The sequence below is a fragment of the Hyperolius riggenbachi genome, chromosome 3 (assembly GCF_040937935.1).
Source record: "Hyperolius riggenbachi isolate aHypRig1 chromosome 3, aHypRig1.pri, whole genome shotgun sequence".
NCBI lineage: Eukaryota > Metazoa > Chordata > Amphibia > Anura > Hyperoliidae > Hyperolius > Hyperolius riggenbachi.
This window is the reverse complement of record NC_090648.1, coordinates 64,619,430-64,637,712: the sequence shown is the minus strand read 5'-3', so window position 1 is coordinate 64,637,712 and position 18,283 is coordinate 64,619,430. Positions and strand designations below refer to the sequence as shown.

General features: G+C 44.3%; 1 protein-coding gene across 3 annotated transcripts in view; it reads right to left on the bottom strand.

Moving 5' to 3' along the window:
• Positions 1-16,321, bottom strand: part of LOC137562675 (solute carrier family 2, facilitated glucose transporter member 1-like) — a 63,000-nt gene extending 46,679 nt beyond the window's left edge. Inside the window, exons 1-5 of one of the 3 annotated variants that reach the window (XM_068274236.1) lie at positions 15,828-16,321; positions 10,003-10,101; positions 7,736-7,834; positions 1,663-1,823; positions 1,169-1,409 (exon numbers count right to left, since the gene is read on the bottom strand). In XM_068274236.1, the coding sequence (XP_068130337.1) occupies positions 1,169-1,409; positions 1,663-1,823; positions 7,736-7,834; positions 10,003-10,005 (504 nt within the window). In that variant the 5' untranslated portion in view covers positions 10,006-10,101; positions 15,828-16,321. Of the gene's footprint in view, positions 1-1,168; positions 1,410-1,662; positions 1,824-7,735; positions 7,835-10,002; positions 10,102-12,837; positions 13,062-13,534; positions 13,577-15,827 lie in introns of those variants that run through there. The other 2 variants (XM_068274234.1, XM_068274235.1) reach the window with 2 other exon arrangements.
• Between the last annotated feature and the right edge of the window lie 1,962 nt (positions 16,322-18,283).

The window sequence follows — 18,283 nt, the reverse complement described above, 5'->3', positions numbered from 1 at the left end:
CGCGAAATTTTGCGAAATCCTTCTTCATTACGATTATGTACTTACGGCCATAATCGTAATTACACTAATTACGCGAAATTTCGCGAAATCGTAATTACGTCATTACGCTCATCTCTAGGGACCTGGTACAATGAGAGAAATTCAAAAATTGGGTATATATATATATATATATATATATATATATATATATATATATATATATAAAATATATACACCTTTTATATATTTTATTCCCTCACACTTTGGGCTTGATTCACAAAAGAGTGCTAACTGTTAGCACGGCCGTTTTCGCGTGAATTTTCGCATTGCGTGCGATTGCGAATTTTCGCGTGAAGCGATAATGGTTTTGCATGCAAACGTGAATTTTCGCACAAAATCGATATCGCTTTCGCATGAAAATTTGCGTTTACGCGCGAAAACGTTATCGTTTAGCACGATAATTCGCGATTGCGCGCAATGCGAAAATTCGCGCGGAAATGCCCGTGCTAACAGTTAGCACTCTTTTGTGAATCAAGCCCTTTCTGTCACTTGTAACAGCAATCGGAAAAACAGGAAGTGAGTGAAATCTCCTCACTATGTTCAGACAGTAATAACATTTTAGGAGATGTCCTAACCTTTCCTTGCACTATCAAAGTCTTCTTCAGACTGCTATTACATTTATGCAGTGCGGTGATTGGAAAGGATAGGAAAGCCTGCCACTGGATCACCGCACAAACCCGTACTCATATGACCTTGCTGCAGAGTGCACCAACAGCGTCATATGCTTAGGTCCTCCCCCTGCTCAGTGACATACTTCCTGCTGGACAGGAAGTACATCACCGGGATTCCCACCAGTCCGCACATGCGTGGCATTGCACCACGCTTCGTCATTTACACTTATTATGTCACTTGCCATAGACTCAGATTACTGCATATTCCACGTGGTAGGCATGGATCATGCGGTAATGTAATGTTGGCTTTGGCATGGGATTGCGGCGATTTGACTACTTCTGTCGCACTAAGTATCAAAGTCTACATAAACTTTAATTGACTTTACAACCTCTTGCGGTAAAATTGCTTTGTTCGTTTGTTCGTTTTTCTAGTACATAATAATTGGCACTTAGGAATTCGAATAAATTCTTGTATCTAATGCAGGAAAAAAACAGAAATCAATATAAAACATACTTACCTTTCCAGCAAGGCAGCCACAGGTAAAGAACAGCGTATTCCAGAGAGCGTTGCAGGTCCGGAGGGAAGGAGGCGACACTTCCAGAACATACATGCTGATGAGTGTGGAGGTGAGGCTGGAGTAGACTCCCAGCAGGACACGCCCTCCAAGGATTACCCAATAGATATGCAGCACTTTGCCCAGTGTGACCAGCGGGAAGGCAAACAGAAACAGGACATTAATACATAGGAGTGACCTCTTCCTAAACACACAATGGAACAGGAAGAAAAATATTAACATTGTATACATGAGGGCACAGAAAACAGTACATTATACAGCATTAGGAAAAAAACGCTCATTCATTTATTAAAAAATTGCTCTGAATATCGCCTTAAAAATTGCTATCACAAATTGCTAAGTGCTAGGGATTGCAATAGCGGCTTTGGTGTGCACTAGTCCTTACATAGATATACAGGGGTCAGTAGGTGGCTCTTTACAAAGGAAAGAAAACTTACCTTCCGATGTTATTGGCAAGAAGTGGCACAAAGAGAGCCCCAATGCATTTGCCGAAAAGAAGAGCGTTTCGGCTCAAAGTCCACATCAGCTTGAGCTTCTCAGGAGGAATAGACTCTTTATAAAGCTTCTGCAATATATCTGTAAAGAGGGGTTCCATTTCCTGCAAAGACAGAATTTATTGTTAACCACTTAAGGATCACGGCCTTAAACCCCCCTAGTGAACTGGCTATTTTTTTTACAATTAAGGCCACTGCAGCTTTAATGCTGGATACACACTATGCGTTTCCGCGTGCGACGCGGCCGTCGATACGCGTCGATTCGATTATTTCCCAACATTTCCGAACGAATTTCGATGATTTTTAGGTCGAATGCCATGTAAAGTATGGCAAATCGACCTAATGATCCATCGAAGCTTGAATCGGACATGTCGGAAATAATCGAATCGACGCGTATCGACGGCCGCGTCGCATGCGGAAACGCATAGTGTGTATCCAGCATAAGGCCTCGCTGCAGGGCCGTACAACTAAGCACACAAGTGACCCCTTCCCCCTTTTCTGCCCACCAACAGAGCTTTCTGTTGGTGGGCTATGATCGCTTCCACGATGTTTATTTTTTTTTTGTAAATATTTATTGTATTTAACCACTTCGCCGCTGAGGGGTTTTACCCCCTGACCACCAGAGCAATTTTCACCTTTCAGCGCTCCTTCCATTCATTCGTCTATAACTTTATTATTACTTATCCCAATGACATGAACTATATCTTGTTTTTTTCACCACCAATTAGGCTTTCTTTAGGTGGGACATTATGCCAAGAATTATTTTTTTCTAAATGTGTTTTAATGGGAAAATAGGAAAAATGTGGGGAAAAAAATAATTATTTTTCAGTTTTCGGCCATTATAGTTTTTAAATAATGCATGCTACTGTAATTAAAACCCATGAAACGTATTTGCCCTTTTGTCCCGGTTATAAAACCATTTAAATTATGTCCCTATCACAATGTTTGGCGCCAATATTTTATTTGGAAATAAAGGTGCATTTTTTTCAGTTTTGCGTCCATCCCTAATTACAAGCCCATAGTTTATAAAGTAACAGTGTTATACCCTCTTGACATAAATATTTAAAAAGTTCAGTCCCTAAGGTAACTATTTATGTATTTTTTTTAATTGTAAATTTTTTAATTTTTTTTTAATTACAAAAAAAAAAAAAATGGGGAGTGTGGGAGGTAATGAGTTAATTTTATGTGTAAAAGTCATTTATTTGTATGTGAAAAATGTGTAGGGTGTAGTTTACTATTTGGCCACAAGATGGCCACAGTAACTTTTTGTTTTAATGCGACCTCCAAGCTTCCTTCCGGAAGCTTGGAGGAAGAATAAGGAGGCTGGACACGTGAGTTTTTTCTCACAATGATCGCGCTGCCCATAGGAGAGCAGCTGATCATTGCGGGGCTTAGATCAACGAACGGGAATGGATTTTCCCGTTCATTGATCTCTGGGCGAGCGGGCGGCGGCGGTTTTACTAGCGGCGGGCGGCGTGTTTACGAGCGGGAGCGCGGGCAGCGTCGGGAACGCGGAAAGTACGTGTTTCTCCGTCCCTGGTTTTTAAAGGATGGAAAAAGGGGCGGAGAAATACGTACGCGCGGGGGTAAAGTGGTTAATTTTGAATAAATAAACCTATATTATTCTTATTTTACAAATGCCGCTGGGAGGCCCAAAATCAGGCAGAGGAGAGTAAGGGAGGAAATGACATCAGGATTGGATTCATGATAGCCACCGTTAAAATGGATTTTCTCTTTTTTTACTGTAGAAAAATCACTAAAATCAAAATGTGGACAGTGCAATACATATGTTATGTACGTAGAGAAAGTATTTATCTACATATATATTTGGTTTTCTGAGATAGTATGGCCGACAGCTCCTCTTTAAAACATCCCCTATAGGTCATAGATACCAACAGAGAGGTTATATAATGCTTATTTGTTTCTATTGATTTTCTACTGAGGTGTGTGTCTAGCCAGAAGTGAGTTTCCTCATTACAGGTTTGCTATAATAAGTTGTAAACACAATATGCAGGCACTGTACACATCATGTCACTATTACTACTGCTCACATGTGTTTTTCTCAGAGGGTGAAGCAAAACATGTGAAGCAAAAATATGTTTCCTCATGTCCATAGACTTCAATGCATTTCAAGAAAATTAGTTTTCTAATCCCCATGTATTGTCGCAAATATCCTCATTTGCACAAAAAAATTGATATTTTTGCAAAGGTGATGGAGAAACGAAAATGGCCACATGTTCTACTTGCTACATGAAAACAGTATAGTTTTTGGTATCCAGAAAGGCTCTGGGAAAAACTACAGCACCCAGAAGCCCCAGCACCGTGTCATATGGTTTGGATCGTTCAATAGCTGCATAGCACCTTCAATCAGCGGCGGGAGGCGGAATCAGAGATCTACTATCCACTGTAAGTGATACAATGCCTATATATACTTACTTAGCCCTGTCTCCAGTGTTCCCTGAGGATGGCGAAAGGCCAAAACCGGTAGGAAATGGAGACTGGGCATTGTTGACACTGACACTCTGATGTTTATTTGTGTGCGCTGTCGCACTATATGCGCTGTATATGCAGGGCAGTTTCTAGGCTAAACTGCACCCAGGGCAAGGGTGTAAAAATTGTGCCCCTCCCCTCCCCCCCCCCCCTTTAGGGACAGTCACACAGCCACAGGTCACAAGTAGATCTGCCTACTTACTAGTGACCAGCCGCTCATCCAGGAGGAAGCAGGGACCAGGAAAACACACAGGGGAAGAGATCCAGGAAAGCTGACTCCTCCATGGGCGCGGAACACTGACAGCCTGCAGTACCGCTACAGGACATCGGGTGTCATCACACAGTGGTGATGTGATGTTGACGTGACGTCTGACACAGGCAGCCCAGGAGGAGTCAAGGAAGGTGATCGAGCTGGTAATCTTCTTTCTTCTTCCATTTGTCTGCACCACGCGCCACCAGTTTCCTAGCAGTTATGTCCTTCTGCTTGGGTCCCCTTTTGCACTTGCCGGTCTGCATCCAGGGCGATCGCCCTGCCCACACTGCCCTAGAAACGGCTCTGTGTATATGCTAAGGGTCCCTGTTGAAAGGACCCCCCAAGTAAGTGATTGTATATTTAACCCTTTATATATTGATGAGAGGTGCGCTGGATATGAATAATAAAATGTAAGGCTTTGGGTACAATAACCCCCCTTTGTTTTAATAAAGTGTTTTTATTAACTAGAAAAATAAATTGTGATTATTCATATCCAGCGCACCTCTCATCAATATATAATTCTTTTTTTCTTTAAAAGGTGGGGAAAATGGGGCTAACCCCACCTGAGATGGTTGCAGCAGGAGGTAGAATTATATAGAAGCATAACACTTATATTGCTGTGATATATCTTTTACAATATAACTACTTAGGCAGCGCCCTCCAGTGTCTATATATTTGAAGTATACTTAACCCTTGTTGATTTGGAATAAATTTGTGGTTTTAAAGGGAAGATCCGCGCTGCACATAAAAAAAAAAAAAAAACTGCACTCACCTGGGGCTTCTTCCAGCTCCTGGCAGTCGATCGGTGCCCTCGTAGCAGCTCCTCTCCCTCCCGGCATTCGGTGCCCTCGTAGCAGCTCCTCTCCCTCCCGGCATCCAGCGGTGAAGAAGCAGGTCCACGTTCCACGGCGCGGGTCACGTGGTGTACGTGACGTCATCGGGTCTCTTCTGAGCAGGTGCAGTAGTTCTGCTCCCTGAAAAGGATTTACACAGGTATGCTGGGCAGCCTCCCTGCTTGCTGCACACTTCTTTGGCAGTTGGACGGTGCAACTGCCATTCACTAAGCGCATTTGAAAATAAAGAAAACCCTGAATCCCCCGTGAGAAGATGGACTAGTCCAAAAACTGTTGGTCATGTCAGATTTCTCACACCTACTGTATGTGACAGCAACATTGGAGAAAAGTATTCTATAGCACATTTTTCTCTGAGAGAAATTTACTTTATATTTATGTGTTTTCATTTATTTTAAAATTTTTTGTAATAGTGATCCTTTAACCACTTGCCGACCGAGTCATGCCGATGGGCGTGGCCGCGGCGGTAGCCCCAGGACCGCCTAACAGTGATCAGCGTAAAGTCCTGGGGCAGCAGTTTGCAGGAGATCATGCGCAGGCTGCGCGCGCATCTCCTGCTTGAGGAGCGGAGCAGAGCTCCGCCTTCAGTCTCCGAGCAGCGATCGCCATTCGGGAGACTGTTACACGCCGAAACTGCCGTGTTTGCATCAGTACAGGGCTGCGATCAGCAGCAGCGCTGTACTGGGGACAGCCGTGTGACACTGAAGCCGATCGCTGTGATAGGCTGGCGAGGGGATGCAGGGAGAGAGGCAGGGAAAATCTTTAAAGAAGTAGGGTTTTTTATAAAAAGAAATAAACAAAAATATTTGTAAAAAAAAAATAAACATGGGGGGAGCGATCAGACCCCACCAACAGAAAGCTCTGTTGGTGGGAATAAAAGGGTGGTGGTGGTGGTGGGTGGGTGTGTGGGGGGGGGGGGGGGTTGGGATGGGAATCACTTGTGTGCTGTGTTGTGCGGCCCTGCAGCTTGGCCTTAAAGCTGCAGTGGCCAATTTTACATAAAATGGCCTGGTCACTTGGGGGATTTAACACTGCAGTCCTCAAGAGGTTAAAGGACATCCGAGGTGAAAATAAACTGATGAAAAAAACAATTGTATCCATCCTCCTTCTCCTAAAATGAATTTTTTAGATATCCCACAGTTTAATTTAGTTTTTAAGTTTTTAATGTTTCATTGTCTCTGCTCAATGACACCTTCATTGAAGTATGCTAGAGCTCAAATCTACGAATTATTGACTCTTTTTTGTTATCTCTTTCCTGCTCTCAGAAGCCATTTACTGACAGGAAAGTATTTTATGGCTGTAATTACTAATCAGTGAGGGTTATGCTATAATCTAACTCAGTCCCGACCCGGTGCCGACCCAGACAGAAACTGTCACTTGCATACCTGATGTTTAACTCTTTCAGACAGAGAAATAAAAAAAGTAACACAGCATAGTTATTTGTGTGCTAGGCACTATACATACACATGTGTATCTCATCATGTCACATGTCACCTTGGTTGTCCTTTAAGCAGCTGCCTTCGGGCACTAGAGGCCATTGCCACAACCATTACTGAAGAAGGGTGGGTGGAGTCATGTAAATTACTGCTTTATGCACCTCCGGCCACCAGAGCCTATAGAAGTGATGATGTTCAGCCCGATCACAGCATTAAGTTAAAAAAAGAAAAATGTATATCACTGAGGCATTGTTCACATCATAAATCGCAATTGCTGAAGTTTTGCGGTTTTGAGCATTATTTTTTTATTTAGCGTGCTTACCTGCGTCTATTTTATGTAAAGTGTTTTTCTAAGCGCTTTTGCAGAGTGATTTGTTGACGCAAGTCAGGAAGTGAACTCTTGCACCCAGGAAGGAATAAATACATAGGGCTTGATTCACTAAGACAAATAGCATGCCTTATCAGAGTTAACACATCTTAGCAAAGCTAACATGCCTTATCAGAGTTAACACACCTTATCAGAGTTAAAATGGCTTATCGGTGTTAACACGCCTTATCAGAGTAGCATCACTTTAGTGATTGGACCTGCAGGGGCTCAGGGCAGGGCGAGTGGAGCTCTGGTCATTGCCAATTAGCAGGCATAAGTTCGTAGCGCTCGCTATGCTACTCTGATAAGGCATGTTAACTCTGATAAGGCATGTTAACTCTGATAAGGCATGTATATTGTCTTAGGGAATCAAGCTCAATGTATTTATTCATGAAAGTGCTGGGGAAATCGCTATACAAAGCGTTTTCTCAAGCGCTTTGCGATTTCCCTATACCTTCCATTGAGGCAAATCGCCCTGAAGATGGTACAGGGAGCACTTTGTTGAGCGGATCGTAATTGTACCGCTCATATGTGAACACTCTCATAGGGAATCATTGCACAAAAATCGCCAGCGCTTAAAAAAAAACCAAAAGCGCCCTTAGTGTGAACAAGCTCTTACCATTTTGGAGAAGCTCAAATTTCCAAAATAAAGTCCAACCAGCAAGGATCCCATGAAGACACAGAACATGGAGAGATGGAATCGCCAGGTGACCTCAAGCTGCAGTGATAAACACAATGTCATTATTAAAAAGGGAAGGGAATCAGGAATGGACACGTCATACAGCAAATGCAAATCAGCTTTATAGTTAGTAAAATAGTGTTTTCAAGGAAAATGTCAGTCTGCATATTTGTTTCTTGACAGATGGATTAATTTTTATCTGCAGGTGGCGCTGTTGAGAATGTAGCGACTGGTTAAAGAGGAGGTCCGAGGAAAATGTGAAAAAAAAAAAGATTTACTTACTGTACCTGAGGCTTCCTCCAGCCTCTGGCAGCCGTCCTTTGCCCTCGCCGCAGCTCTGCTCCCAGCCGGTGGCCAGGGGTTTCCTTGCCAGGTCGGCATCTACTGCGCCTGACGTGGTCTGGAATGTTTTGCACAGGCGTAGTAGATCTGCGCCTGTGCAGGACAGACCACGTGAGCGCAATTGCGAGTGGTGCCTGCGCAGGCACAGTAGATACCGGTTGGCATCTGTAATGGAGGGGACCCCGGGACATGGGGACATATATCGGCTGCCAGGGGCTGGAAGAAGCCCTGGATAAGTAGATCTTTTTTTTTTTTTTAACTCCTAGGGCTTGATTCACAAAAGAGTGCGATCGCGAATTTTCGCTCGAAACGATATCGTTTTCGCGTGCAAACGAGAATTTCCGTGCAAAATCGATATCGTTTTCGCACAAAAATTCGCGTTTGCGCGCGAAAACGATATCATTTCACGCGAAAATTCGCGATCGCGCGCAATGCGAAAATTCACGCGAAAATGGCCGTGCTAACAGCACTCTTTTGTGAATCAAGCCCCTTGCATCTGACTTTTAATTATTGCATAATTGTGTTCCTTTCCTATTGTTTATAGGACATTCCTCAAGCCAAATACTTTTTTGTTTTTGTTTTAATACTCTAATTCCCTATAAACTAAACAGGCCTCACCCACAGCTTTTTAGAGTGCCTTGGCACTGTAGCAAGGGCTTATGGGAGCTCAGTCTGGGCAGGGGGAGGAGGAGGTTACTAGCCAGAGATTTCAGAGGCAGAGGGGAGGAGGGAGGAGGAGAAGGGGGGATTAGGTTTTTACAGGCTGAGTGCTGGAGCTACAGATCAGCTTGCCTGTGTGTAATGTTTACAAACAACATGGCTGCTCTCATTGTATCACAGGAAGAAATAATCATATTCTGTTGAAGCTTTTTTCAGCTAGATTTGCTGTTTAAACTATTTAAACTTTAGATAAGATATATAGACAAGTTACTTGTTATAGTTAGTTTTTCATCTCGGATCCGCTTTGAACTAAGTTATTAATTTTCACCTGCAGGTGGCACTGTTTGGAATGTAGGGACCAGTTAAAGAGACTCTGAAGCGAGAATAAATCTCGCTTCAGAGCTCATAGTTAGCAAGGGCATGTGTGCCCTGCTAAAACGCCGCTATCCCGCGGCTAAACGGGGGTCCCTTACCCCCCAAAATCCCCTCCGTGCAGCCGGGGATCTCTTCCTGATTGAGGCAGGGCTAACCGCCGCAGCCCTGCCCCACGCGCGTCTGCCAGCGCGTATCTGCGCCTCTCCCCCGCCCCTCTCAGTCTTCCTTCACTGAGAGGGGCGGGGGAGAGGCGGCGATGCGCCGCTGATAGACGCGCTGAGAGGCAGGGCTGCAGCCGTTAGCCCTGCCTCTAGGAGCAGCAAAATCTACGACCAATTTGGTCGTTGATTTTTGTGTGGGGGGGTTGGGGGGGAAGGGACCCCCGTTTAGCCGCAGGATAGCAGCGTTTTAGCAACTATGAGCTCTGAAGCGAGAATTATTCTCGCTTCAGTGTCTCTTTAAACTAAGTCAGAGAGTCAAAGTCCACTACAATAATACATTTAGCAAATGAAGCAAGCATCAACGCATGGGGTTTTTATTTTTCTTAACACACAATGGTCTCAATTCATTAAGCTTTATCAAACACTTTATCAAACGTTTGATAATTGACCTCATGGGTAAAATCTAATTTTGAATTCACTAAGGTGTTATGGTTTTATTGAACGTTTTATTGATAAAACATTAGATAAATATGTAACACCTTAGTAAATTCAAAATTAGATTTTACCCATGGCCATGAGGTAAATTATCAAATGTTTGATAAAGTGTTTGATAAGTGAATTGAGGCCAATGTGAATGAGGCCATAAACCTAAAGAAAAAAAACTCTTACCATACAGCAGAACCTCTGTTTTCCAACTTGGAGTCCAACCTTCAGAGGTCTGATGAAACCATAGAAGATGGCGAGAAGGAATCTCCAGATGTCCCCAATCTGCAATGATAAAACACAATGACCCCATGAATATGTGATCCACGTTTGGTGAGTTTAGCTTCAGAGATGCACAAGTGACAGCCATTTGAAATTTTCTATTAAAAGTCTATGGGTCAAAGTTGGGTGTTTGGCGGGCCAACCCAGGGGCACGGTGGGTGGGATCACTTCAATAAGCGCTAACCAACCTACAAAGAGCAAAAGAGGTGTGCAGAGCTTCATAACTGTACTCCTAAAACTGTAGGAGGAGAAGTGTATAGAAAATAGCTCAGTTTTGTTTGGCTAGGTTTTTTTTAGCTCCACCCACTTTTGGGCAACCCCAAAAAATTTTCACATTTTTATTTGGGTTTGACATCAAGAATATTTGGCCCAAGTTTAGTGACTGTAGCTTTATAACTGTTACGAGTTGCAATGATTGAAATTGTTTCCTGTCAAAGTCAATGGGGGGAGGCGTGTGCAGGACAGAAGGACGGACAGACAGACATACACCAGACCTGCTTGGAAATTATCATTATTGTTAGTGAATTAGTGTTTTCAAGGAAACATGGCAATCTACATACAGTTTTGCTTTCATGACAGGGTAATAGAAACACTATCTGAATCAACAAACTGATGTATTCATTTTCACCTGCAGGTGGTGCTGTTGGAAATGTAGCGACCAGTTAAAGTGGACCTGAACTCTTGCACAAAACAGAAGAAAAACAGAGAGAAATGCACCCTGTATGTATTTAGAGAGTTTAGCCTGTCTAATTCCCCCTCATCTGTGACTAATCACCAGTGTAATTTGATCTCTCAACTCTGTCAGCTGGCTGCCTTCAGAGAACAGCTAATTTGTAAACACAGGATGTTAACCCTTAAGTTAACATTAAAGAGAACCAGAGACGAAGCACCCTCATGTATTTTACCATATACATCAATGTGAACATGACTGTAAACACCTACTCTGCTTTTTGTTTCATTCTTCACTGCTAAATCAGCCCTGATAAGAATCCCCGACTGAGCATTCAGTCTGGCTTTGCCTGTAATGATTATAGCTGAGTCAGTCTTCTGTGATGTCTTTTCAGGCCCAAGTCTGCCCCCTCCTAGCTCTGATTTCCTTCTACAGGGATACATAGCAGGAAAGCAGAGCCACAAGGGGGCAGGCTTGGGCTTGAAAAGACATCACAGAAGACTGACTCAGCTATAATCATTCCAGTGAAAGCCAGAATGAATGCTCAGCCAGGGGTTCTTATCAGGGCTGATAACAGGCAGAATTAGCAGAGAAGAATGGAACAAAGAGCAGAGTAGGTGTTTACTGTCATGTTCCCATTGATATATATGGTAGAAGGAAGCCAGGCTGCCTTCATTGCAGCTTCCCTGTAAGTGACCACATCTAGGACATGGCTAACATGGTACAATACTTTACTAATAGGGCATAGCCTAAGAGACACGGATTGGCTGTTTTAATATAGCATTTCTCATTATAGGAATTTTATCTTGTGACAGGTCCTCCTGACAGGTTTAGTGACAAGTACTTATGCGCCTGCGCAGAACGCTCCAAGCCACGTGAGCGCGATCGTGAGTGGCACAGCCAGGCACTCACACAGGCGCAGAAGATGCCAAAATGGCGAGGTCGGCATCTGCAACCAAGGAGACCCAGAAGCTGCGGCCAATGACACAACGGCTGCCAGGGGCAGGAGGAAACCCCGGGCAGGGCCGGAGCTACCATAGGAAAAAATGGGCAATTGTCCCAGGGCCCCAGAGCCCAGGGACGGATCTAGACCAAGTTGCTCCTGGGGCAAGGTCTGGTTTTGGCGCCTAAACTGCCATTCCCCATCCAGTTTTGGTGCCTAAAGATCAGGTTTTGGCGCCTAAACTGCCATTCCCCATCCAAATTTTGCCGCCTTTTTAAGAATTCAACAAACTGCGCCTGGGGCAAGAGACCCGTCTGCCCCCCCTAGATCCGTCCCTGCCAGAGCCTGTAGGGGCCCCCAGGTTGTCCCTACCCCATCTTAACTGTTGCTCCCCAGGGACTCTGCAGAGTCTGTTAAGTTGGTGGGTGATTGGGGGAGGGTCAGCAGTCAGCTCAGGGGCCCAGGAGGGAAGTTTGGCTGCGACAAAGGGCCTCTAATGACGCTTTTTGGTCGGGGGGTGTCTGTTGGGGGGCCCCCAGGCTAATTTTGCCCTAGGGCCCAATTGTTACTTGAACCGGCCCTGACCCCGGGTAAGTAGAACTTTTTTTTTAGTAACCTCGGCTCTTTCCTTCAATATAACATTTCTCATATAGGGATTTTATTTTGGGACAAGTCCTTTTAAAGAGTGAGAATTAATTTAATCACTTCAGTACCAGCAGTCTCTGCCCCCCCAAACAGGGCTTCCCGACGTCTCGCAGCATGGCATCGCTGCTGTCGCCACTCACGCCGGTCACCCATTGCTAAAGCCCACTCAAACCCTGCCATCGCTATGACAGCAGAGCTCTGTGAGCCGGTCAGGACGGGAGCCGATTTCATTGGCTCCTGACCCTGTAATTAATGTGAACCATTGAAATCGGCTCCTGGCCGCCTCACAGAGTTCTGCTACCATACCGACAGCAGGGCAAGTGGGCTGCAGCAGCGTGAGAGCAGTGCGTTCAGCTGGAACATGCGGCGGACTTGTTGAAATGTATGCCCTAGCAGGGATAACACGCCCAAAACAGGGCATGGATTTCAATTAGTGCGGTCCAGAATCGGTTAAACTGTATCAGCAATAAAATGTACTTACATGATGTGTATATTTCCACTGCATTTATCAAGAGAAGACAATAAGGCCCCATGATGACTTAATCCCCCTTCCCAAACGGGGTGGCACAGAGAGTTCCCAGAAAAAGATGCTAATCATTTCTGAGCACAGCGTGACCATTTCCAGCCTTGTGTTGCCTCATGTATAATCTCACAGTTTAGCCTTAGCCTCCACACACTACGTCCGTTGTTTATAACTGCAAGGACAACTGACATGCAAGGCAATGCCTATGTTTCACTATGGCCTCTTTCACACTGTATGCTGAAAATCTGAAGCTTTTTCACATTGCACTGATATCATAGTTACATAGTTATTTGGGTTGAAAAAGACATACGTCCATCGAGTTCAACCAGCCTGCTCCCTCACATATCCCTGTTGATCCAGAGGAAGGCGAAAAACCCTTACAAGGCATGGTCCAATTAGCCCCAAAAGGGAAAAAAATTGTTCCCGACTCCAGATGGCAATCAGATAAAATCCCTGGATCAGCATCACTGGGCATTACCTAGTAATTGTAGCCATGGAAATCAAACACATAATCAGTTAAAATGCATCAATTTTCCAGCGTATAGTGTACTATATGCTTTACAGTCATATTCTAGGGTTCACAATCTGGTTAACTTAAATTATATATATATATATATATATATATATATATAAAACAAAAAAACGTGAAACTTACCAGGTAAGATGAAGAAAATTTCCCCATATTCACTTGTAAAACACAAATGAAGTAAGAAAATTCTCATAAAATCACTTTAACAACAATAATTTCTGCAGTTACAAACGCTGTCTGAAATGACAAAGCAAGAAGTTTTGAATCAGGATGATACCATTTATTGGCTAACTTAGAGATGGATAAACAGTGAGCTTTCGACTTATAAAAAGCCTTCGTCGGACTGGTCGGACAAACTGACACATTAATTTTCACCTGCAGGTGGCGATGTCAGGGATATAGGAGATTGCTATAGTATACTGTATTGCTACCAGTAAAGCATAGTTCACACCAAGAGAATTTGTTAGCGCTTTTAAATTGTCTACGTTTGGAAAAGCAATCGGCTAATGTAACCCTATGAGGATGTTCCCACAGCAGCATTTTGATTTTATCAAAGCGCGCTGGATGTGTCATTTTTTGGAGCCATTCAGCTTGAATAGATGTATATTTCCTATATAATGGAATGCTAGGGTAGCTCCGTCCGCCTGCGTCCGTGTTAGGGCTGATCCACAGTTAAAATCATGGCAAAATTGCAGTGATTTTGCTGCAATTGCGTTCAAGTGAATAAGAATCACTGCAGAAGCGATTTTGCTTCGACTCTCATTAAAGTGAATGAGAATCATGCAGTATTGTTACATGCAGTGTTTTTAAATGTGCAGACGCAGCCAGTGTGAATCAACCCTAAGTTTTCTGCTGCTGTGGACATGCATGACCAGCGGCCCCTGGTGGTGGATACAGGGGTGTAACTAGAAATCACGCCCCCCCTGCAAAACTTTAGACGGGGCCCCCTCCCGCCTTCTCTCCGTACCCAGACTTCTCAAACGTCACTGAAGGACACATCACTTGGGGATGGGTAGAAAGGCTGGAGGTAGAACAGGCTGTACACAAGAGCTTGCTACACACTGAATAGGGACTGTCTACAAATCTCAAAACTTTGTATGCAAAACTTTGTATGATCCCTTATCAGTGGCTGAGCAGATACAGTCATTAGAACTGAGTAAAGAGCAGAAAGATTTTTTTCTCTCCTTGCCCTTAGTCCTCAGTCTGTCAGGATGGACCCTCTGTGGCTTCTGGGCCCCCCTGCAGCTGTATCCCTTGCAGGGTCTATTGTTACGCCTCTGGGTGGATACGCTGCCTGCGCATGTGCACAACACTGGACCGTAACAGCGACTACCAGGAGGATCACGCGCTGTACAGAGGAGAGAATATACTGAACGCTGTTTGACCACTTTATGTTAAGGTGGCGATTAACGATAAAATCCATTGTCCGATTGATTGCATACGTAATCCATTAACCTGATCGAATTTGTTAGCAGGAATTCAGCTGCTAATAGGCATAACCGTAACCGACTGTTTTTGATTGATTACCGCGGCAATCATAAATGATCAATTCGACTGCAGGATTTTATTGTTTATGACCACTTGGCATATGGCCAACTGGGCATAGGGCGAGCCTGCTGCCACTGAATCACTGGGCAGCATTAAATTGTCAAAGCAACTCGGAAGAAGAAGTAATTTGGGTGTCCAGCGATCGCCGGATCCCCGAATTACTCGTGCCGTCATCTGACGCTACGTGGCTGGCGCCATGCTCCCTGATGACCTGATTCACTCCTTAACCCTCCTGCTTTCCACAAGCACCAGCATATGCCTCTTTCACCTTCCTCATTATTTCAGCATTGCTTTAAAGCCCATCTAAATGCAATGGGCTCGATTCACAAAGCGGTGCTAACCCAGTTAGAGACTTTAGGCATGATAACCATTGCACCACTCTGGTGAAAAGCCAGTTTAGGTGTGAAAAGTTTAGGCATGATAAGTTTAGGTGTGATAAGTTTAGGCATGCTAAGTTTAGATAAGTTTAGATCGCTTGCAAAGTCCCGCGCGCAAAGCAGCGCCATTAAATTTTTACGAAGTGCACCAGTCTTTGCTAGCGTAAAACTTTTGATCAGCTGTACACTGCGGTGCTAACGCAGTTGGCGCTTAAACTTATCACACCTAAACTTATCACACCTAAACCTATCATGCCTAAACTGAGTTTAGGCATGATAAAGGGCTTTTCACCAGGGTGCTAACTGTTAGCACCGCTTAGTGAATCAGGCCCAAAGTGTAGAAGCTGTCCGCAGGCCCAGTGCAGAGACAGGTCAGTGGGCCAGATTTATCAAATCATTACCGGCTGTTTTTTCTTCTTAAAGGGAAACTGAAGCAAGTAAAATTATTTAAAATAAACACATGACGTAGCTGCAAATGAATATTACATACTAACCTCACCATTAATTCCTCTCAGAAGGTTTCCATTTTCTTCTTACAGTGATCCCTTCCAGTTCTGACAATATTTTGTCAGAACTGAAATATACCAGTTGCTGTCAGTTATATATCAGCAGCTGTCAGTTACAACTGAATGTGCAAGGTAATGTCCATGTTTCCCTATAGCTCAAGTGGGTGATATTACAGTTTAATAGTGTGCTGACCAGGAAGCTGTTATGGGGTAATGGCCATTATCAAAATGGAGGACGGAGAATTCATTGATCACAGTGGACAAATGGGATGCAGGAGAGGAGAAAGGGATTCAGGAGTAGACTACACAGGAGGTAAGTATGATCGGTGTATGGTTATTTGGACTTTTTATTTTCAGTTCAGGTTCTCTTCTGTTCTAACCAGCAGGGGGAACAGTTCTGCATGACAATAAGAACATTCCTACATACATCCTACTGCATAGCAGCGTCTTAGCATGAATTTCTAGAACTGTACTACAGTTAAGAAAAGTGCAAATCCACCCCTAGGTCGGTATAGAAAAAAGGAAAGAAAAAACCCGCAGGGGTACCAGGAGCCCTTATGGTGTATTATCTTCAGATAATGAAATTAATAAATTAAGAGTAGATATACTCACAAGTGTAGGTTGCTTGAAGGCAACCACTTGTACAGGCGTGTAGGGAAGTCCCGTCCCCACTCGGTCTTTTATGGTCGTCGGTCGCTGCTCCTTAGAAAAAAAGGGCTTCGCTTCTCGTGCGTCGCGAAGAACCCCACGGGTGGGGTAATACAAGATCGGTTCCCGAAGAGGATAGGAGGCGCCCGTGTAGTATATCAGGTGTTCTCTTTGTACAGAGAGACTCCACGTGGTAAACGATTAAGAAGGTTTATTTAGCACAATAGACAGACAACGCGTTTCGCGGTCCAAGCCGCTTCCTCAGGTCAATGACAGGTGCTTTTTTTTAAAAAGAACAAATACATAAAATCAATAGAGGCGCTCAGAGTCATGTATCATAATTACAGACATATGATAGTATAGTGGTAATATAGTGATAAAATATACCTAAAATTGTAAGTATAGAGGTTACCACTGCGAAACATGTGGGTCCATGAGGTCCAGCCCTTAGTAGTAATAATATCCATGTATAAAACAGGACCAATAAGTAACAAGAGGAAAATGCTTAAAAAAGGAGGTAGTAAGATGGCTATATCACCTGTGGCTGGGGGTAGTAGGGAGAGGGGGGTGTGTGTGTCTGTGGGATCTAAATCCATGAATGTATAGGTATACTAAGTATATAGGGAGGTAACATGGATCAGAAGGCGTCAGGGTGGGGAGGGGGGGGGGGGGGGGGGAAGGGGATGGATGCGAGGAAATGTAGGCAGCGGCTAGGCATCAACGTTTAATGGTACAGGGTATCAGTTCCTGGTATTAGGAGCGGACTGGCTGGGATATCGCCAGGGTGCCTAAAGGTATATGTGTATATTGTATGATCCAGGTATACGGTCAAAGGACCTAGGAAGTGGTAATAGGGAAGGTTATCTGAAAAGGGATCAAATGTCCTCTATAGGTATATAAATTGTGGGTGTACGTGTGGGGATCTATACTGTGGTGTGATGGTATGTAGGAGGTCCGCATTGGACATAGGGTCTGAGAGGGGCACTGGTAGAGGTGTATAATGGGTCTCTTACCTTAAGGTAGGTTCAGGAGAGCCTGAGCGCCAAGCCGAGGGCTCTGTGGATACAGGTTTATATCCACGTAAGTTCCGGAGGAAGGAGAGGGCCGGAAGGGGGCGTGAAAGTAGCGGGGGCCAATCGCAAGGGCCTGAGGGCATGTATACATGCATATTTATAATCTCTGTATACATGTTTTTAATTTCTTAATGTGTCCAGGATACGCATAGAATGCATTTAATTATAAGTGTAGTGTCAATCTACCTAGTACTCTATGCGATTTTAATCTTATTATTTATACTATTATTTATACTACATCTATTATACTACACCTATAGCTACTCCTACAGTTCTCTAAACATCCAGGGGATGGCAGCAACACAGTAGTTCCTACGGACCTCACACTAATCTGGTTTATCTAACCTATGGAAACTAAGAGTTCTATAGGCATTTTTTACACTCTTACAGGCGTTTTCAGCCTGTGTTCATTCACTCCTCCTCTCCCCCAAATAGTTCCCTTAGCAGCTCCCCTCGTTACACTGGCCAGGTTGCCAGTATCTAACATGGCGGAATACACTCAGGCGCATGCGCCCACCCCGAGACCTGACGTCAAGCCGCACAGCCAGCGGCCCCGTCCACTCTCGCATGAATGCGAGTCTTGAGACGCATTGCGCACCATCCTCCAGCCGCTACACCAATCGGCTGGAGGTATGGACTATGACCACGCCCTCAGGCCCTTGCGATTGGCCCCCGCTACTTTCACGCCCCCTTCCGGCCCTCTCCTTCCTCCGGAACTTACGT